Below are 22,282 nucleotides of genomic sequence, written 5' to 3' on the forward strand. Positions count from 1 at the left end.
ATGTACCTGTCATATTGCTATGACCATAAAAATATATTAATCAAATTTATTAAAAGCCTTATCTAACAGACGAGCAGAAAAATCAGAAGAATTAATACAATTTTACACAAAATACCTGATCCTCAAAATGATTCTAAGGCTGGAAGTATCCAGCTCTTTATTTCACATTTATTTTCACAACATTCTGTGCAGTAGAGAAAGCCAACTGCATTTTCCCACTTGAAGATGAAAGAAGCTGGTGTACAAAGGCGTCGAGTAATATGTCTAACATTTCTAACTAAAGTTTCCTCTGAGTTAACCAAAAAGTGCAATTAACAAAGACAAGACTAAAATTTTGCCATTATATAACATCATAATCATAGCCTTTTGTAGCCTTTGAAATAATGTAAAATAGTGATTTAAAGGCAGTATGGTATAGTGGTTAGGGCGCTGGCAGCCATCTAGAACATTCTATGTGTCATTCATCATTCCTTACATATGCTATTTAGCCTCATTGAGCCTCTGTGTCTGGTTCTATATAGTGAGAAGAATAAATCCAGGGGAAAGAGCGGACTGAATTAGACCTCTACCTCAGAACTTTTATAATTCAAAAAATGTACAGATGCTTCCTGACTTGCGATGGCGTTATATCCCAATAAACCAATCATAAGTTGAAAATGTATTTAATATGCCTAACTGACTGAACATCATAGCTTAGCCCAGCCTATCTTAAACATACTCAGAACACTTACATTAGCGTACATCTGGGCAAAATCATCTAACACAAAGCCTATTTTATAATAAAGTGTTAAATATCTCATGGAATTTACTGAATACTGTACTGAAAGTGAAAAACACAAGTCGCACGGTCACTTGAAGTGTGGTTTCTACTGAATGAGGATCACTTTCGCACCACTGTAATGTCGAAAAATCCTAAGTGGAACCATCGTAAGCCGTCGACCATCTGCACTTGCTCAAAGATGTGGCTCATTGCTGTAGGAACTGCTGGAGAGCACAGACCTCGGGAGGTGACTCAGTACATGTCTCCCAAGAGAGTCTGGTCAGAAGATGGTACAACCATCATCTCAGCAGGGACCTAATGATGGTTTTGGACATCTGGGCCAAGATTAAAGAGAAAATGACAATAGTTCTTAGAGCCACATGAAAATAACAGTGCATAGATTCCAGATGTATTCAGGACGATTTCAGCAAGAACAAGCAAACGAGCTAAGGGAAGGAAGTCTTATATATTCAAAGTAGTCATTGTGCTGCCTAAAAACAATTTGCAGTCTAGCAAAATTGAATATGAAATGGCTCAGTGTGCTTTGTTCTGGCACAAAGGAAAAGTGAACCACAGCATTATACAGGATGCTTGGACACATTGGGGAGGCCAAGAAAGGAAAGGCTGAGGGAAACAGAGCTTGGGAGTGACCTTCAGGTGCCCCCAAGGGGTAAAGAAATGTGTAAAGAAATCTCATAATCAAAGAGCATTAGAGTTGGAAGAAACCTGCGATATTACTCCAAACCACTCAATTTATGGATAGGAAAAAAAGAGAACAGAGTGGAAATGACTTGCCTGTCTCAGCTCACCACCATCTGGATGGGATGATGTGTGGAGGGGGGCCCTTACAGGGGCTTTGCCCAGCATCTCCATCTCACACCCTCGAGCTGCTTCCCTGTCTGGGCTCCAGAGTCTGGTAGGCATTACGAAGGGATAGTTGATAGTGATTCCTCTATGGTAATAAACACCTTCTGATACCAGTTTAGAGAGTAAACTAGCTGGCACAAAACCAAACCCATCTTTACGTTTTCAGTTTTGCCAACTAAAGCATGTAGACGATATCTTCAGTAACAGCCACAGAGGTAGGGCGGTCAAGAGTCCTTTATTTCCACTTTTACTAGCTTGTGTACAGAGAGCTATCTTGACTCACTCCAAGAGCTGTCTTCTCTCCCGCAAAGAGAAGAGTGAGGGTTTAGGACAGGAAAACTATGTGTTGTCCAGCCCCAGGCTTAGAGGCAGATAATTCATGCAGCATAAAGACAGGGCTGAAAGATGCCCTCCATTTTGTATTTCCTACAAGTCCTGTAGACTGTAGTGACAATATCAACCCTAAGAATTCTCTGTATTTCTGACCAGGGGGCATATTTCTTCATGTCTATTTTAATTAGTTCACATGGTCTTGAGAGTTTCTGGAGGCTTCCATTCTCCTTCCATTGCAGGCTTCCATCTTTAGAAGACTGTCTCATCCTTTCTGTGCTCAAAAGTGCAAGTTTTGGCACGTGATGCCAAAACTGAGTGGAGTAATCTTTTACACTGGGAATACTAAATTCTGCATTACTCTCTACGATACTAAGCTGGGGGGCTGGGGTGGGGAAGAAGTTTAGATGAAATTTGAGAGCTAGGACAAAATCTGCATGGAAGGAAAAAAGGCCTAGCAGAAGGTACTATTTAAAAAAAATTCTTTCAGGCCGGCCTGGTGGCGCACTGGATAGTGCGCCGCTTGGGAGCGCGGCGGCGCTCCCGCCAAGGGTTCGGATCCCACATACAGACCGGTTCCCGCTCACTGGATGAGCGAGGTGCGAGCGCGACACCGGGGGTTGCGATCCCGTTGCCGGTCCCGGTCCGGTACGGGTGCGACACTGAGGGTTGCGATCCGTTTCCGGGCACGAAAAAAGACAAAAAAGGAAAAAAAAAATTCTTTCTCATCTTAATCACCTAATTTAAAAGGTCAAGTCTGAGATGTAGACCTGATCCAACCTAAGGCCTGAAAGGCACAATCTGTAGGGTTGCTTTGGTCACCTTCAAGATAATTCCCATTTCTGAAGTAAAATATTCACTTTTGGAAACATTTACCCTTATCTGCCTGTCTGACTTTATGAGGAAGCTGCTGCCAGAAAAAACCCAATGAAATTGACCCAGGGTTTGGAGAGATCTACTTTCATTAAAAAAAAAAAAAAATTCCTCGTCATGGACAAAGCTTAGAAAGTTATATGTTCTGTAATAAGGTGACATTATTTAAATTTATAATCTGGGATTCTGAACCTATCAGTTCAAAAGTGATAGCAGGTTATTCTCTATAGCCCTCAATAATAACTTATATTTTTAAAACAGAATTTAAACCATTTTACAAATAAGTTTCAAGTTGAAAATTCCCATCCCACAAGGTCTTCCTTCTATCCCTGGCCTCTACTCGCTTCCCAGCATCCTCTCAAACCAACAGGAAAAGAAGGATTTCAGAAGGGTGGGCAAAGAAGTACAGCAGTCCCTTGGACTGGTTCCAGGACTCCCGCAGACACCAAACTCTGCGGATGCTCAAGTCCCTGATTTTAAACAGCACAGTACTTGCATATAACCTACACACATCCTCTCCTACACTTTAGATCATCTGCAGATTACTTATAGTACCTAATGTGATATAAATACTAAGTAAATAGTCATTACACTGTATTGTTTTTATCTGTATCTTTTTTATTGTTTCCCCCTGCCCCCCCCCCAATATTTTTGACTGGCTTCTGGTTGACTCTGCAGTTGCAGAGACAGTGGATAGGAGGGGCGGACTGCAGGAAGCAATAAAATAAAATGCAGATGGGGGGCCGCTGCAGAGAGCTACGGTGGCCCATCCCAACAGCAATGGGCTGGAAATCCGGGGCTTCGGGTGCCCCCACCAACTCCCCCTCCTCACACCCCTTACTCTGTTATCTCATCTGCACAGAAAGACAGCTGGATTAAATAGCCTCCAAGTCTCCCACCTACTCTGCTAGTTATTATTATTCAGTATTAGGTCCAGCTGTCAGTTCATAGATAGAAAACGGACAGTGATTTACTATTAGCTTATGGGAAAAAATCTAGTGCTAAATGTACACAAACTGCAGAAACCAGGCTCTGTTCATTGGCTACTCCTTTTCTTCTATACATCTGATAGTTTTGTATTATAAACCATGTATTTCTTTAAACTCACTTGTTCTAAATAGAAATACTGTTCTCATAAACTGCCCCAAGAAAAAGGCAGCCAAATCAATGTTGGGAATAAAAGCCTGTTACTGAGTATAAACTAATTTCAAACTCCAAGCATTCTTCTTCCTTTGTGGACATATTGAGATATAATTCACATGCCTTACAATTCACCTATTTAAAGTATGCAAGGGGTCTTTTTGAAGTGCTCTCATACAATTCATCGGTTTTTAGTATATGCACCAAGTTTTGCAACCATGACCACAACCACTTTTAGAACATTTTCATCACTCCAAAGAAACTTCGCGCCCATTTGCGGACATTATCATTCTTCCCTCTACCTCCTAACCTAGGAAGCCACTAATCTACTTTCTGTCTCCATAGATTCACCTATCTGTGTATTTTATATAAACGTAATCATACAGTACGCAGGTGTTTGTGATTGTCCAAACATGCTTCTTGCAAGTCCCCTAAACAAACTCATCCACTATGAGGTGACCTACTTTGCCAGCTGCAGACCCTGGGATGTCTCTGGGTGAGCAAGGTGACATTCTGGGTGCTCTCAGTCCTGTGCCTACATGTGATTGCAGTGGACACATTACAGCTAGTAAATGTTGCTTCTATGAATACTCCTGGGCTTGCTGGGGAGCTAGGGATAAAATAAACTGTTGAACAAAAATTCAAATTCTAGGGCAAAGCTGTTAGATGCAGGGCAGGTAAGAATATGACAATTTAGTCCATTTTTGCCTATCTTGCAACTTAGCAAGTAAACTTATTTTTCCATGACCAAATACATTTCTGATCTTATGATCTCTTATCTCAAACCTCAACAGCTTATGTTTGAAGCTCTGGTGCCATGACTGCCCTCAACGGGAAATAAAATAAGATAATGAATGATGAAACTCACTCTTCAATGGCTTTCTTATATTTATAATTGGAAATTTATTGTCCTTTCCCTTAAGAAAAGGATTAATGGCACTGTCCTTCCCCCCTACTCCTCTACAAATCTGCTGCTGAAGATGTTTATTTCCGCAGTGGGAGGTCCAGGATTAGTGGAGCCTCCAGAGGAAGGGTGGAGGAAACATAAAGGTCAATTTAATTAGCTCATTCTTACCACCAATCTTTTATACCTCTCATAAAAATGCCCTGATTTAGTAACTGTTACATTTCCCTATACTATTTTTTTAATAACCAAGCACTTGCACATTTAATTACCTTGAACTAACCATACAGTCTTGCATACTTTTGTTTTTTGCATTTCGATACTGGTTTGCACATTCTGCTAAAAATCACATATGAGAGTTTTTATTTTTAGTCAATGGAAAGGCTGCTTAAAATCAATTCTACCATGCCCAAATGTGTGAATACCACCATCTTACCAAATACTGTGTAGAAGGACCTAGGTGACAGTTATCTACGCATGGTGACTAGATAAGAGATTCGGAGATCTGACAGCTGGGAGGGCCTCAGAGAGCATCCTGTCCATTTCCCTCATTTCACAGCTAAGTAAACTGAGACCCACCAGGGTCAAGTGAATAGCTATGGCCACAGCATCAGTCACTGAAGATCCAAGACTCAAACCAGGCCTCCCACCTCCCAGGAAATGTCCTTTTCCACAACCCTGGTTACCTGTTTCATAGACTTGAAACCTGGAAACCAATCACTGCCCTGCTGACAACTCAAGACTATGATGACATGCACCATGTCATGCAGCTCAGGAGACAGGAGTGACTGCCCAGAGAAGGCTGCTTTCTGGTCTGCATTTGCCCCATCTGACCTCATCAGAGAGGTAAAGACCAATGTGCTCACTTGAACCTCATCATCAAGGACTTATTAAATGCCTACTGTGTTCAAAGCCCTGTGTTACGCTCCTGGGGAATTTCAAAGAAAGTCTGAACTGTGATCCCAGGCACAGAATGGCTTTCATTACAGAGGGGAGCAAGAAACTGTGCGATTTAATGCTTATCAATAATGAAACAACTTATTAGAAGAGAAGAACATAAAAATGAAAGGTAATGATCAACAGAGAGAGCAGCAGATTTGCGGGAACTTCACAGAGTACCATGAGATTGCTTTTAAAATCTCAGGCTGGTACTTGTCTATGGAGATTAAAACACCAGAGATCTGTCCCCAAGGCTCATGATAAACAAACTGGATAGAAGCGCCCTGTGGCAAGGACGACTGACTGTCAGCTCTCTGCTGAAAATCACGAATTACAACACAAAGCAGGTTCAGGGTGGGAAATAGAGGCAAACAGGAAGTCTAGGGTCTAAGGTGGGGACAGTCATTTGCTCAGCTCATAAGGAATGGAAAAAGCACAAGAAAAAGCTGATGCTGCTGATGGGTTGCGAGGGAGCTTCCCCAAGTCTATCGAGAGGCTGCGCAACCTGACAGGGAGCTGCTCTGGGCCACAGCGTAGGTGCATCTGTGCACAGGGTGGGGTTTCTTTCCAGGGTTCACTGGGAGGCGCCCAGTAGCTGGCCAGTGAGGAAAAATGAATCCCACAGACAGCAACCAGTTACAAGGGAATGAAATTGCTTAGACTGTGTGCAGAGTGAGCATGTGCACAGGGCCAGTGCAAGTGTGACTGTCAGCAGGCAGGACTTGGGAGGAATCCCACAAGCATGTTGGGGACAATCCCTCCCAGCACTGGGCCTCTGCTCCTGACCCCGAACCTGAGCTCCACCCTGGGTATCCTGACTGCGTGTCCCCAGACACACGTGGGCATCTAACGGTCACCTCCACTGGCAACAGGTCAAAAACTTGATCTCAACTTCCTCTCTATCCAACCTCCAACCCCAACTTCCTCACCTCCATGATAGGCATCCCTGTTCTCTCAGCCTCTGGGGCCCCAACACCCCTTTGGCTCCTGTCCTTCGCTCCCATGAGCCACCAGCCACCAGAACTGTCAGTCTACATCTCTCAGCACCTAGGGAAGCTGCTCTCTGCTGTATGCTGTAGTGACCAGTATGCTCTGGCTCATGCCTCCTCTTCAGTCACTGGAATATTTCAGAGCCTCCTAATTTCCTGAGCTCCCTTTTATGCATTCTCTATATAACCATTCAATTATCTTTAGAAAATACAGACCTCATGGCATTACACCCCTGTGCAAAACCCGTAGGGCTGCTGGCTGGCTGCAGAGTCAGGTTGAGGTCTTCTGCCCTGTTTCCATGTTCTCCATGTGTCTCTTGCTATTTTCCCACCTCGACTGCCCACTATTCAGCTACCATCCCATTGCTTCGCGTTGCATGAGCTCTCTCCTGCCTCTATGCTTCGGCCCAGAAGTTCCACTTCTCTAGGTATGTCCCAGCCAGGCGTTGTGTTCAACACTGACCAGGCAAGCTGGAAATCAGACAGACACAGTGCCTAACCTCAGGCAGTTTAAAGTGCATTTGACAAATCTACATTTGAAAAATGTTTTCACCTGATAGACTTGCTATTTTACAGATATTGGAAGAATACCCCCCAACAAAAGTTTAGTTGTATACAGTACTCTGAAGGTCTCAACACTTTTGAATTTTATTTTTAAACCTGAAACAAGAACATCAGAAGTTTAAAATGTTAGCTTTTAAAATTATTTATTTTAAAATTAGAATTCTCTGTTACAAATACAAAGAAGAAAGTGCATCAAATGTGAGTAATGAGGGATTCTAATTCAGGAGACGCAGTAGGGGAAAGTAAACCTGATATTATCCTCCACAATGAACAAGAGGGCTCAGTTTCAATTATGTGGTGTGTTCAGGTTTAACAGCATTGGCTCCACCCTGCATAACTCATTGGTTTCTGGTGGGCAGCCCTCTATGGCAGTTCAGAAATTTGATCTGAAGCCTCCATTTGACTTCCAGTACTGTTATAAGAGGTCCTAAGACCCTGAGAGACAGAGAGATGCAGATTTTCTTGAAGACCCTTAAAAATCAAGATGTGTGGGTTTCTGTAAATCTCATTGGCATCTAATACAGAACCTGTCATGTAATGGTTAAAAAAAAAAAAGTGATGGTTTATCCTTTCTTCTCTTCTGCATTCCCCAGAATGTCTAGCACAGAGCCTAAATCACAGTAGGTGTAAATAAACACACACTGACTTGATAATGGTGCATGAAATCATGGACCTACGGGGCCCAGCGCTTGTGGGGGCAGTGGTAATGGCAGAAACAGAACTGCAGGAACTTAACAGTGGAGGCCCCCCCCCCCCCCGCAGCATTTATTTTAAACACATCTCAGAAGTATGGCAGTTGGGGGTCACAGTGGACAGACAACCAGAAGAACAAAATTCAGCTCTGGGCATATTATAGACCAATTGCGTGATTACGAAAGTTATGAATCTAGTACACCACAGGTACATGCACACACAGGTTTACATATGTATGTTGGGTGGTCCTCTTATTAACGATGAATATTCTGGAAATGTTGTTTGAATTTGTCCTTAAGATCAAGGAAAAGAGGTTTTCTTTTGATAAGACATTCAAGAAGTCAAAACCAGAGGAAACATACCAATGTTTACTGGAACAGCAGGAAGGCTTTCACTTCCTTTTAAGAAATTTAAGTTCAGGGATAGAGGTCAATTAGGGAGGCTAATTACTATGTTCTCCTTTTATCAGAGTGGTCTCCACAAATCAATACTGACTTCTTTCATGTGCAGCAAAAAGGCATTCACACAAGACAAGACAAGACCATTTATCTATTTGACTTAATGGAAAGGTCTGAAAATGAAATGAACCAGACGATGCGTTCCTTATCGCCACATTGATTGAAAGCCGCTTGTCCAAAATGCAAGCACTTCAGAAAAATAAACATAGCATGCCTGGTCCCCCTTAGTAATCCAGTGCCACCAAATGAGAGCCTAGAGGTCACTGATCCTACTTTTTGAATCAAGTTGGGAAGGAGTATTCGAAGCAGCTCACACTGACAGGCTCAGAAAAGGGTTTCATCTTTAAACGCAGTGTTCAGTGCTGGTACCCAGGAGTAGCAGAGGCCGCTGGTAGGAGACTCTGCTCAGCAGATGTACGATAGCAAGCTCCAGGAGAAGATGGGACTGCTTTTAGCTATTTGGTGCTACGTGTGTTATCTGCTACTTGGACTGGCCATGACGAATGAACTGCCTGGGCAATGAAGAGTCAATGTGCCAAGGAGTTGAGGTGTCAACCCCTCTGGTCCTGGCCCATGCCCACCTTCTGCCTTCACCCCTGCACTGCACAGGGGCCCGCCAGGCACAACCCCAGAGCCAGAGTTGTCACACTGCCCTCCATTGCTCCAAACCCAGTAGCTGACAGACTGGCTTCAGCCCACATTTATGATCTTGTCTTCAGGTGAATCTCAGGGGCACTGGCCCTGCTAAAGATTTTTCAAAAGGTACAGACACTGGGAAAGGAACACAGGATTGGGGAGTGAAGAAGAGTATGTATACTTCTGGTTTACTAAAGTTACTTTGAACACCCACATTTAAAATAAAAAAATAAAGTTTTAAATACAGAAATATAGACGCCAAAGAAAAAGCAGCAATTTAAATGCCAAAATACCAGGCAGAGCTGAGGAAAGGAGGGGTGTTTAAATGATTAATTACACTCGAACCGAGACACCTTGATACTGAGCTTTCATGCTAGGAGTGTAACAGGCTTGCCAATTAGTTACTTGTGAATCATCCTCCACTTGCCTAATTTCCCTTCAAAGTTTGTACTCAGCAATCTGCACTTACTTAAATATCAACTTCTATGGTTTTGTTTTTAGGGGAAAAAGAAGGAAGGAAAACCAGCTCAGGTCTTAGTAGTCCAGCAACTAAATTGGTCATCCCAGGAAGTTTTAAAAACTGCTCTTATCTGCTGCAGTGCAGAATTCAGAATGTAATCTCATTTAACAGAATTGATTATGAGAAGAAATACAGACTTCATTTTGGTAATGAATCAAAGAATCTAACAAGATACTGTTGCTTGGGCCCTCAAAGGTCAGCTTCTGTGAAATGCCAGTATAGCTGTTTTGTTTAAAAAAAAAAGGATGGGGACAGAAGGAGGGACACACTCGTGTTTAGCACCATAGTCAGGCAGACGAAATTTTCTCAAGACATCAAAGTTATCTGCTGCTAATTCCTTTTAAAGCACCTAGTTCATTTTCACATGGCCTTTATAAATGTAATAACAGTTCTTAAATAATAAAAAAAATTATTCCCTTTTATTTCATACACACCCCTTTTACTATTCCAATTACTTTAATTTGTCTTTTTAAATGTAATATATATATTGATTACATATAATCAATATTTTTATTATTTTTTAAATTTAATAAATATATTGATTACATATAATACTCTGAATCACACAAAGAAAACACGGTACATTCTTTTCAAGTATCTATGGAACTTTTACAAAAGAAATTTATACATATTAGGTTAAAAAGTCATCTCAAGGGCCAGCCCGGTGGCGCACTGGAGAGTGTGCCGCTTGGGAGCGTGGCAGCGGTCCCGCTGAGGGTTCGGATCCCATGTGGAGACCGGTTCCCGCTCACTGGCTGAGCGTGGTGCGGGCGCAACACCGAGGGTTGCGATCCCATTGCCGGTCCCCGGTACAGGCGCAACACCGAGGGTTGCAATCCCGTTACCGGGCAGTAAAAAAGACAAAAAGGAAAAAAAAAAAGTCATCTCAACAATTTTTCTTTTTGGCAGCTGGCCAGTGAGGGGATCCGAACTTTTTACCTTGGTGTTATACCCTTGACCTTGGTGTTACACCCTTGACCTTGGTCTTGTAACACCATGCTCTAACCAACTCAACTAACTGGCCAGCCCCTCCAGCAATTATTCTTTAGAAGTTATTTTTTCAATGGTAAATTTCAAGTGCATAACCATGATCTTCTTGCTTAAAAATTAAGCCCCAATGTGTGTGGCTCTAGCGCAGTTTTAGGAGCAACCTGAGTGCCCACATCCTGCCTGTCCCCCCACCCCTCAGCCCTCTTGGGGGTGCATGGCGAACCTAGACCTCCGTGGAAACCACAATGAGGGAACATACACCTGGTCCACAATGAGGGAACACCACCAGCAACCCGGCCAGCAATGCTTTTTCAAAACATGGCAGCTTCTCCCACCTAAATAAGCATGTAAGCAATTCTTGGAGACCTTCAGCAATGGGGCGGGCTGGGGAGCGGGAGCACAAATCTCTAGGAAGTACACTAACTGACTAAGCCTGGTTTGCCTCAGGAACCCTGTTCTTTAAGGGAAAAGACAGGGTCAGCTGTGCCAGCATTCAACCTGTAGTGTCACCCAGGATGGTAATATGGCACTTACTGCAGGATAAATTAGATTTTTAAATTTAGGGCAAATTAGAGAAAGTGTTTACAGATCTGAAGAAATTTAAAATACATCAGTACTTAGAATTCTGCTCTAAAAAAAAATTCTTTGGCATTTATGAATCTGGCTGGCTATATGAAACTCAGACAACCAAGGTCAGGTCCTTTCTTAGCAAAAATGATCATGGATCAACAGGTTTGAAAAAAAGTTAAAACAGATTTAAAAGTTAAAATTGAGAACCAGTCAAATACGGGAGAAAAGCAACCATGCATACTATTAGGTGGCAGGAACCAAGAGCAGGAGGAAGATGCTCCTCAGAGTTGTGCCAGGATCGGTGGGTTCTGGGCAATAACCAGGCTGTGGCCATTCTGCAGTCCAGTACCATAAGGCACAAAGTGTGGCCTTTGACAAAAGTGCTTCAGCAAGGGTCAGAGTTTGCAAACTTAGAAAGCAGCAAACCAGTAGGCTGGCCAGTTAGCTCAGTTGGTGAAAGTGTGGTGATGATAACACTAAGATCCAGGGTTCGATCCCTCTACTAAAAAAAAGCCGGCCAAAAAAAAGCAAAAAAAGCAAGCCAGCAAAAAAACAATTTTGAGATTCCTAAGCAGCCTCTACAAAGACAGGAAATGCAAATTCAACACACAGCACAGTACAGACACATCTGACTGCAGAAATGAAAAGACGGCTCTGCTGGTAGAACACATCCACCTGGAAATGAGAATGTTCTTTAAAACACGTACATAGACTGGCTCCTTACAAAAAATAATTTCTTTTCCTACTGACTTCTATACTGAAATCATATCATACAGAGATCCCTGACCAAGAGAACCCTTTACTTCACAAAGAACATTGAAAACTTATAAAAAATGAAAATTACTATTACGTAATTACATGTAATGACAAAAACATAAATCCTATTTTATAGAGCAAAAGGCACAATGAAACCCACTTCTCATATGAAGCAAGTGTTACAAAAACAACTCACCTGGAAATCTTGATCATCAATTCCAAACCTCTCCCGCAGATTACGAAAAACCATTGGGCAGTATTCCTTAAACTTGAAATGGCTCGGCATGTTTTCTCTGAAACAATCACATTACAGAATAAACTCAGGTAGACAAAGAGTTAACCAGACTTGAATCTGCCACTGTTTAGTTCTATGCGTGGCCAAAGAAGCATTTGGAGTTTCCTGTCCACAGAAGGCACAGGTGTGTTTCACAGAACCAGGTAAAACTACAGTAAAATCCAGAAGACAGAGGAAGACAGGCCTATTTGTCACCTTTGTCATAGGCACACTGGGACTATGTGACCCCTTTAATCCTAGCCACATGTCACAGCCATTCCCCAAGGAAGAAGAGGTGGGAAGACAAGGGGCCAGGCAGAGGGAGGCCGTGAAGGAAAAGCACAGAAGGGGGAGCATTAGGAAAGGGAGCAGAGCAAGCTTCGAACAGCGGTCCCCTTGTCTGTCCTTGGTCACTGCCAAGTAAAGCTGAAAACACACAGCTGTTCCCTCACTCCCTGAACGACCTTGTTTTATATAAATACCATATTCTAAATGTGCATGAAGAAAATTCCCATAAAAAGTCAACCTCTAAATAGTTGTATGAGAAAAATTAACATATCAGCTTCACATGAGAATTATGGCCCCATTAAGAAATCCCATAATTGGGGGGCCGGCCCGGTGGCGCACTGCGCTAGTGCGCCACTTGGGAAGCGCGGAGGCGCTCCCGCCGAGGGTTCGGATCCCACATACAGACCGGTTCCCGCTCACTGGCTGAGCGAGGCGCAGGGGCAACACCGAGGGTTGCAATCCCGTTGCCGGTCTCAGTCCGGTACGGGGGCGACACTGAGGGTTGCGATCCGTTGCCGGACACGGAAAAAGACAAAAAAAAAAAAAAAAAGAAATCCCATAATTGATCCTCATGTGGGAGGGATCTCTTAGAGGCTCACTACACTCATTCAGAATGGCTGCTTCCTTTGTTTTCCCACGGAAACACATACAGGTTTAGCATCCAAAAATCTGAAATGCTCTAAAATCAGAAAGTTTTGGAGTGCCAACATGATGCTTGAAGGAAATGTTTATAGGAGCATTTAAGTACAATCATGCATTACTTAACAATGGGTATATGTTCTGAGAGATGTGTATGCAATCTCCTCATTGTACGAATGTCATAAACTTAGACGGTAGTGAAACCTAAATGGTATAGCCTACTACACACCTAGCCATGTATAATGGCTATGTATAGCCATTATAATCTTATGGGACCACCGTCATATATGTGGTCCATCACTGACTGAAACTCCATTCTGCAGTGCATGACTGTATCTGCAAATACCTCAAAATCCAAAAAAAACCTGAAATCCGAAATGCTTCTGGTCCCAAGCATTTCAGATAAGGGATACTGAAGCTATATATAAATCTCTCTCACACACACACCCCTCTAATGTTGTACTTTGCCCACTGGCCTGTGAATCCCATGCGGGCAGGGTCATGTCTTACATATCACTGTATTTCAGCTCTTGATGGACTACCTAAAATATATTAGATGCTCCATAACAACATCTACAACGTTGAGAGGAAGGAGAAATATTCTCAATGCCCAACACAGCATCCAATTATGTTTTAAACAAATGTACCTTAATTCTTTATTGTTCTATGATGTAGTCATATCTGTTCATAAAATCATCATTTTCAAAGTTTTGTGTAGGAGAGCAGAGGTTCATAACTGTTCAAAATTCAAGCAATTTACAGCTTCAAAAATTCAAACTGTAATGAGAATACCACTTTCAATGTTTAAGATATTCATAGAGAACTATATGCCATATGGCAAAAGGGTATTATCCCAGAAGGCCTACTGTTGCTTCTCTGAAGATGACAGATGGTTATGTTTATCACAGGATTAACTTCATCAGCAAAACTTTACTCCCACCCATTGAAAAATTATGTGATTACAGAAATTCACTAAAAATCATACTCCTGGCAGCCACGTCAGTCCTATGAAAGGCAGAACTTGTACTTACTTGTTAAAAAGGTGATTGTCCACCTTTATCTTTGAATAGGCTTTGAAGTCATCTGGCATCAACATAACAGGGATTTGAACATGGCTCAGTTCATTGATCTAGAAAAATATAAAATGAATGGCACAGGTTATTACTGTCAAGGTGGAGGGGCTAGACTTGAACGTGTACCTTGCAGAGAAAACCTGATGGAGAGAAGAACTTCCCTGCCTGCTCACCCACCTTCCTCCCTGTTCCTATCCTAAGGTCTCTCTCTTCCCATCTTCCTCACTTGCTCATCAGACTTCACCACGCCTCCCATCTCCCATCCAGCTCCAAGTCTTACTTCTTATCTCGGTCTTGAGTCTGGGCCTGTGGTGGTCACCAGATGGTGGTGGCAAGGGAGGAATACTGGCGGGTCAGCCCTCATGACCACCTGTACCTGCTTCTCTCCCATTGACTCTCCCCACTTTCCTCTAGAACCTCAACCCAGAGTCCTTCTGATCACCTGTCCAGGATGACTTTCCTCTGTAAAGAAAATGTCATCTGAGAAAGAGGGCTTTTAAATTTCTGATGTAAATATTTGTTGAATCAATGAACATGATTTGTTGATTAATGGACATGATTTATACTTTTGGGTACCCAAGGAACAATACTGTTATTCATGTGATCTTTATTTTTCTTATAGGAACTAACTTTAAAAACAAACATTGGGGTGGGGCACGAATTTACCAGAAGAGGAACCTTCACTGAAGGAAGGAGGAAGGCACATGAAATGAGAGGGAGACTGTTTGAACAGTGGTCAAGAACAAAAGCAAAGATGTGGTTCCAGAGGATAAAGGGTACAGTCGAGTTCTGTTTACATTCTGGTGAATGGTACAGACAACTTTTGACACATGCCTTTGAAAAACTTGAACTTTCTCATGGCTAATTATTTTTGCATCTTGTTTCCCAAGCTATACCTCCCTAGCAATAAAAATCACTTTAAAGATTTATCCTCCAGTAGAATGGAAGGTACTTTGAAGGATTCTCAATCAAAAAACAAAACAAGCAAACAAACAAATGAAGTCTTTCATAGAGCAGAGTTTTGAACACACTACTGGGTTCACAGAAAGCAGAGGAAATCTCCAAGATACCTTCCTTCCCCCAAAGTGAGTTTAATCCATACAGAATACATTGATCACTAAGCACGCCTGAAAGGAGGGGTTTCTCTGAAGACAAATGCCATTTTCAACACTTAATTGGGTCAAAGGAAAGCTGGGAGCTCAACCAAAAGCTTCAACGTTAAACAGAAATCTTTGAAGGGAACCTTCAAAAATGGTCCCAACACATGACAGAATAATTGCAAATGGTCTCTGGAGGAAAGCATTCCCAGCCCAGGCCTCAGGAGGGTTCCCGAAGATTAAGATCAACCAAGATCTCTGTTAACATAGGTCACAAAAATCGGTTAATATTTTCAAGATTTCAACTATTAGAATGATCAGATACAGAATAAAAAACCAAAACTATGTGTGAAATGTATAAAGAAACAGAAGACAGTTTAACAAAGATGAGTAAATATTTGAAGATATAATAATGATTGAGAAAGTTATTTATCTCTGCATACAAAATATTCAAAGCAATGTAAATAAGAATATTCAAAGCACACCCAGATATACTGTATTCAAACTAAAGAATGCCAAAGCAAAAAGATGAAAGATGGCCTGAGAGAAAAGGTAGAACACAACAACAAAAAATAACAATCAGATTGACGGCTAGTTTCTCAAACATGAATGAAACTGCCATTTAACAAAAAGTCATCTAAAATCATATAACTTCTTCCCAATTTATCGAACTATCTTACAATACTAAATAATTCTCAGAGTATATTTGTGAAAAATTAAAGTTTACATACCTTGCTACTAGCAATGGAATATCAAAGTCTGAAAAATCAAAGAAAAAAAAAGAAAAAGAATCAGAAAGGAAATCCGAGTCCTGAGAAAGTAAGCACAATTAGAATGAAGCTGGATGCCAACTCAGTGTGTCAATATCTTGCGGAAATAGAAAAAGTTTAAGTAAGAACAAAGAAAAATGCAGGATGGCAAGAAAAAGTTAAAGAAAAATCTACCACATCTCACTTTCATACAGAAAAAGGTTGAAGAGAATATAACAAACGACTTCTCGCTACCACATCTGTGCTTCTTGGAGGTACCTGAGAAAGCAAAACCTGATGTGGAAGCAGAATCGAACATTAATTACTTAAAAGTGATTAATGGCTCTTCCCCCATGCTACTGAAATCAGTACTGCACGGGCCGGCTGGTAGCGCAATCGGTTAGAGTGCGGCGTTATAACACCAAGACCAAGGGTTCAAATCCTGTACAGTCTGGCCAGCCCCCCCACCCCCACATAAGAAAAGCATAGAAAGAGAAACTTTTAGAATCTTTTTTGCTTTACAGTCCCTGCTCTGGAAAATGTTATGTGGAAAAAATATGAACACTTCAGCCAAAATAGAATGTGTAAACAGAATTTCCCTCATCGATATTCTTTCTCCAGCCATTCTGGAGAAGTACAATTTCTGAGAGTCCTCTCTGTGCTGGGCTCGGTCAAACACCAGTCTTTGCCCTCTCGGTGATTATACCCCAGAGAGGCAGCTACATTAATTGAAGAATTGCCCAGATGTAAAATCGTAACAGTGACAAGCGTCAGGAGGCAGAAGTACATTGGGCTAGGAGCAAGTATGAAAGAGGCACAGACCAGGTCGAGGGGACAGGCAAGGCTTCCCTGCGCAGTGATGGCCGGAGGAGGGTTCCAAAAAGAAGGCAGGCCCTGGAGCAGAAGGGAGCACAGTTAATTGGAGAAATGAAAGGTCAGTGTGGTTGGAGTGCAGACATGCAGAAGGCACGTGACATGATGAGGCTGAACCGCAAGGTCAAGGGTACTGAACAGAGGCTAGCTACCGTGGGACTCCATGACAGAGAGGCTGGCACAGGGCAGAGGCAGCAGAGGCGACGGAAGCAGACAGGTTCCCATGATGCTGAGCTGGTAAAATCATCAGGACTGGATGACGGACTAGAAGCGTAAGGAAAGGTAGAGGGAAATCAGAAGATGATGTCCAGATTTCTGGCTTGTGTGCCAGGACAGATGGAGATTCTGTTTCCTGAGAGTGCATTTTAAGAGAAGAGTTCGGTTTTGAGCTTGTTAAATGTGTTGCGCTATTGAAACACCTATTGCCAATGTCAGGTAGGCGGGTGGCTGTGTGGACCTAAAGCTCCTGGGGAGGCAGGGGTGGGAGCTAAAAATATGTGCATCTGCCAGGTGCGGATGGAGTCACTGGTTGAGGACAGAATAAGGCAGGAGAGCTGAGGCTGTCTTGAAGCACATCCAGGCTTCTCAGCCTGGAAGAGGAGGATGAGCCCATGAAGGAGAAAGAAGAGCTGCCTGCAAGGGATGAAAAGAAGCGCACAGGGTCAGCTCGCAGGAGCCCAGGGAAGAGATGGGAGGGGCAGCGTTGAGCCCTCTGAGACGCCAGGGAGGGTGATGACTGGGAAAGAGCTGGATTCAGCAGCACGGGAGCCCTTAGTGTGGGGCATCTTGATGGAGCACAGCAGTGGAAACCAGAGTGGAGTGAGTGGGGGTAAGAAGATGCAGACACTGGACATGGTTAGGTGCTGAGAAGTCAGGAAGGGAAGGAGAGGGAGAGAGATGGGCAGGAGTGAGGTATGGAGGAACGGCCTGAGAGAGAAGGGACACTCCACAGCACTTCCTAAGAAGGCATGAAGGAGAAGGCTTTGGGAGGTAGCTCCTGTATTAACAGGAGGGAAAGAGGACAGGAGTTGTACAGAAGTGGCAGAATCTGCCAGAGGGAAGACAGGCAGTTCCATGTACTAGTTTCTATCTTCTTTGGGAAGTAGGAGTCCTTGCCATGCCCTGAGAGTGAGAGGCTGGCTTAAAGAGAACACAGAGGTGGAAAAAGTGATCACAGAATGTGGAAGAACAAGTTGAAAGAGAGAAATGGGGCTGGGCTTTGGGGCAGAGTACAGAGTCCATTGCAGTCCCTGATGGCTGATTTATCGGGAGCCAAGCAAACTTGTGGAGCGACATTCCGGCAGAGCTCAGCCTCAGTGTGCAGGTGCAGAGACACAGCATGGTGGGGGTCCTTCAGGTTTGAGGTTTTTGCTAGTTGATTATGACATCAAAATAAAGGAGCAATGGAGCTCCAGGACAATCACTTGGAAATGGAAAATCAGTACAAATCCAATCCCTGACCATAAGGAGTTTTCCACTGTAGTTGATGGGGCAGGATATTTACAAACAATAAAATACAAAGCAGCATAGAAGAAATGCTTAAGTGTAGACAATAGTGCCCCAGGAACTCAGAGGAAGGAGGCCACTGTCACAGGTGTGGATGAAGGGCTTCTTGGAGGGAGTGAAGCCCCACATAGCTCTTGGGAGATAGAGAGATATGACCAGTGTGTCATTTAAAAGTCTGGAAAGTACAAACTCGCAGTTATATCTACAAGTTCCAAATTCATAAATCAGACTACCTAAAGAGGTAAGGAATGTTTGCTCTTCGTTATTAGAGAAGACGAAAGAGATGAGAAGAGAAATAAAAGATAATTACACCTTGGTTTACCTAGAATTATAAGATGTTGAAAATGGAAGAGGGGCTGAGCCCGTGGCGCACTTGGGAGAGTGCGGCGCTGGGAGTGCAGCAGCGCTCCCACCGGCGGGTTCGGATCCTATATAGGGATGGCTGGTGCGCTCACTGGCCAAGCGCGGTGCGGTCCGGTCTCAAAAATGACAAAAAAAAAAAAAAAAGAAAAGAAAAGAAAGTGAAAGAGAATCTCAGAGATCCTATGGTTTAATCTCTCATTTTGCAGATTTTACTGTATATCCCAGTATAGCTATATCTATACTTTTAAAACTGAGTAGTAGCTCGATACTGAGTTATATTAGACTACCTCATGGCTACTTATCTTTCTTCCAGCTTGCCTTTCATTCACAATAGCTTTCACGCCCCCCCCCTAAATCTCCCCCAAACTTCTTGGTCAGGTGAGCAGCTAGTTGTGTTTGTGAACAAACCCTTCACAAACCAAAGGATCTGCCACTTAAAAGAAACTTTCAGTTAGTAAACAGTATTTTTTTCAGTAGTGTACCCATGACCCATGTGTTATTTTTTCCTATAAGCAGGTTTTATTTTGTTGTACATGAGGCTCAGCAGTCATTAATCAGTTTTACTGAAATGTATTAATTATAGCACTGCCTGATGATTAAAAAGCCATTTAACTTCCTAGATAGCTCTCTTCTTTAGCCATTACCTTACCATCACCCAAACATACATTCCTTGTCTCTAGTTCGAATTCATGAGCTGATGCAGATGATGACAATGAACTATAATCTTCAATAAGGTTGAGTTAATTCTATTTATTAACTTGTATATTTCACGCAGGGCTCTTGCTTGTGAACTTTCAGATGTCAGGACAAAATTCTTGGGTTTCAAAGTCTTCAGTTTGAGAAAATTTTGTTAGTTTGACATTCTACCTAGCCCAACCATCCTACATCTACCCCAAAATTGGTAGCAAAACTAACAGTGGTTTATCATCATTAATTTATATTTATTATCAATATATTTTTAACAAACTATGCTTTTCTTTCTGTCTTTCTTTACAGATACTTACACTGGGAACACATATACTCCTATATAGCTATATTTATATATGTTACATAATATTCATAAAAGGAAACAAAAAGATTTGTGTTAACCATTACTATTTTGAAGGAAACAATAATACATCCTTTGCCCTTAGGAATAAACATATATTATGAAATCCAAATAGTTTTTAATTTATGGAGATAAAAGTGCTTTTGGAGTTTATTAAAATTTTATTAGATTAGCCAAAAAACCCGAAAGCACCAGTTATACTATTAAGGCCACACTTAAGATTCCTTTAGGTTGCAAATATTTACTAAACTCTCACAACAAAAGGGCAATAACACTTTAAAGTACTTAAACACATTTTCATCTTCTATTCGTGCTGATGGTAATATACACGGAGTCCTCTAAAGCTCATGATCGTGTAAGTTTATTAGAAATATCCCCATGCAGAGAGGCCTCAAGCTAGGTCTCCTGGTATCCGGGAAGGACCTCTTGTTCCTGTTTATGCTGTGCCAGTCGCCCCAAAACACAGGTGTGGATCAGTGCTGCTTCTCTGCCTAGCCACTATGCATCACCACTGACAATGCTGGGGCCCAACGTGGGACATAAAATAAAGAAGCTTTGTTATCAACATCAGTAGAAAACAAAGCCAAAGGGGGGCAGGGAGGGTTAGTACAAAGCATCAAAATGTTCCTGATTGTATTATAATTCAAGAGTGGGGGCAGGGGGAGAGGGCAGAAGGAAGTTGGCATGGGGTGGTGGTGGAGGGAAGAGGTTGTGGAGAGCTACTGAGGTCTCGGCTCAGCTCTGCTTTCACTAACTTTATTACTTGGAATTCACTTTACTGCTAATACTTAGTGAACCTGTTAAACACTTTAGACATAGTATCTTATCTGATCTTTACAACCCAGTGGAGTAGGTACTATTATCATCCCCATTTTACAGATAAAGAAACTGAGGCTTAGTGAGATTACGTAAGCTACTAGCTACTAAATGGTAGAGCTGTATCTGGAAACCAGCCTAAGCTTAAGTCTTCCTCAGTCAAGGCAATTCACTTGAGTAACCTCAGGTATAAAATTCAGGTAGCTGAACTGGCTGGGCCTAAGGTCCTTTCAAATTCCTGACAGCCTATTAGGTAAGATTAACAGTAACTTTCATAAGACGTCCACCTGAAATTTAAGTCTTCATCAGGTTAAAAACTTCCAAAGGATTCCCTTAAAAAAAGAAAAAAGTAATAATAAAAGAGAGGTTAAGAATAACCGATTATATGCATGTTTAATTGAATATGTGCCAGGGCCCACCACAATTATACTAGCTGCGGTTTCAACAGCAAAATCTAAATTTGGAAAGACTGTGTCACTAAAAAGTTGTCATTTCAAAAAAAGGGAAAATAAATATTCCTCAAAGCTCCTTTAAATCTTAATGAGTCATAAACAGTATCCCTGGAAGATCCAAAATTGATTTCCAAGGCAATTAATTATTAAAGCCAACTGAGTTTTCCTTTCTGAAAAATATGATTAACAAAAAGCACACTAAAATTTATGTGGGCCTTTCCTTTTAAAATACTATGTAGCCCAACTCAAAAAAGGTATCTCAATCCCTCTCCTCAGCAAGACATTCAACTTTACATCAAATGCAAGTTACCTCCAACACTGTAAAACACAGGTTTGTTTTTTTGTGGGTTAGATCTGCTGATTGCAATGAGTATCACTCCTGTTGACGTAAGACTGAATTCACACTGGCAAGAAAACAAAGGTTGCAATTAAACTGCAAAAATGAGAATAATAAATAGCTACTGGACAAGGAATAAATGAGACACAGCTGGTAACGGTTCTGAAATTAAGGCATACAGAGGTGTCCCCACAAATCCATTTCACACCGTGATATTTAAAAAATAAACCTCATTAATCTATGTGATTTTTAAGTCAACCAAAAAATATGTTCATAAATTGTGAGACACTACTAAAGACACTTAATTAATTCAGATATATTCACCCTAAATGCTATATTCTCACACTAACACATAATCAGCAACTGGTTTTCATCCAGCCAAGAATACACAAAAAGAACCAAAACAAAAAACTTTCACATGTAGATGGAACATGGAGACACTTAATCTGAATTCCCTGCAAGTTATGACATATTTAGATGAAATAAGATGCATGAGGCATCGGAAGCCCCAGGCCACAGCCTTGGATGTAAAGGCTGGGGGTGGGGTCTGGGGGGCAGAGCTGTTTTCATGGCAATGTGCCCATCTGAGATGGGGACAGGCTGGGAGATTGCAAGAGTGGAGTGGGAATTCTCTTCAAAGGTCATTCATCCCTCCTCAAAATCTCAAGACACAGATTTATCTCTCAAACAATATTCCTACCACTTAAATATGAGTGCATATTTTAAAGTATAATTCGATAATAAAAATAAAGTGAGAGACAGCAGGGTGATTAACTGG

General features: G+C 42.0%; 1 protein-coding gene across 2 annotated transcripts in view; it reads right to left on the bottom strand.

The window, feature by feature from the left end:
* PIP4K2A (phosphatidylinositol-5-phosphate 4-kinase, type II, alpha) overlaps nucleotides 1-14,319 on the bottom strand; it is a 75,996-nt gene extending 61,677 nt beyond the window's left edge. The window contains exons 1-2 of one of the 2 annotated variants that reach the window (XM_008571334.1): nucleotides 14,222-14,319; nucleotides 12,186-12,282 (exon numbers count right to left, since the gene is read on the bottom strand). In XM_008571334.1, the coding sequence (XP_008569556.1) occupies nucleotides 12,186-12,282; nucleotides 14,222-14,286 (162 nt within the window). In that variant the 5' untranslated portion in view covers nucleotides 14,287-14,319. The remainder of the gene's footprint in view (nucleotides 1-12,185; nucleotides 12,283-14,221) is intronic. The other variant, XM_008571333.1, reaches the window with a different exon arrangement.
* Nucleotides 14,320-22,282: the final 7,963 nt, after the last annotated feature.

This window comes from Galeopterus variegatus, unplaced genomic scaffold (assembly GCF_000696425.1).
Source record: "Galeopterus variegatus unplaced genomic scaffold, G_variegatus-3.0.2 Scaffold681, whole genome shotgun sequence".
NCBI classification, from domain to species: domain Eukaryota; kingdom Metazoa; phylum Chordata; class Mammalia; order Dermoptera; family Cynocephalidae; genus Galeopterus; species Galeopterus variegatus.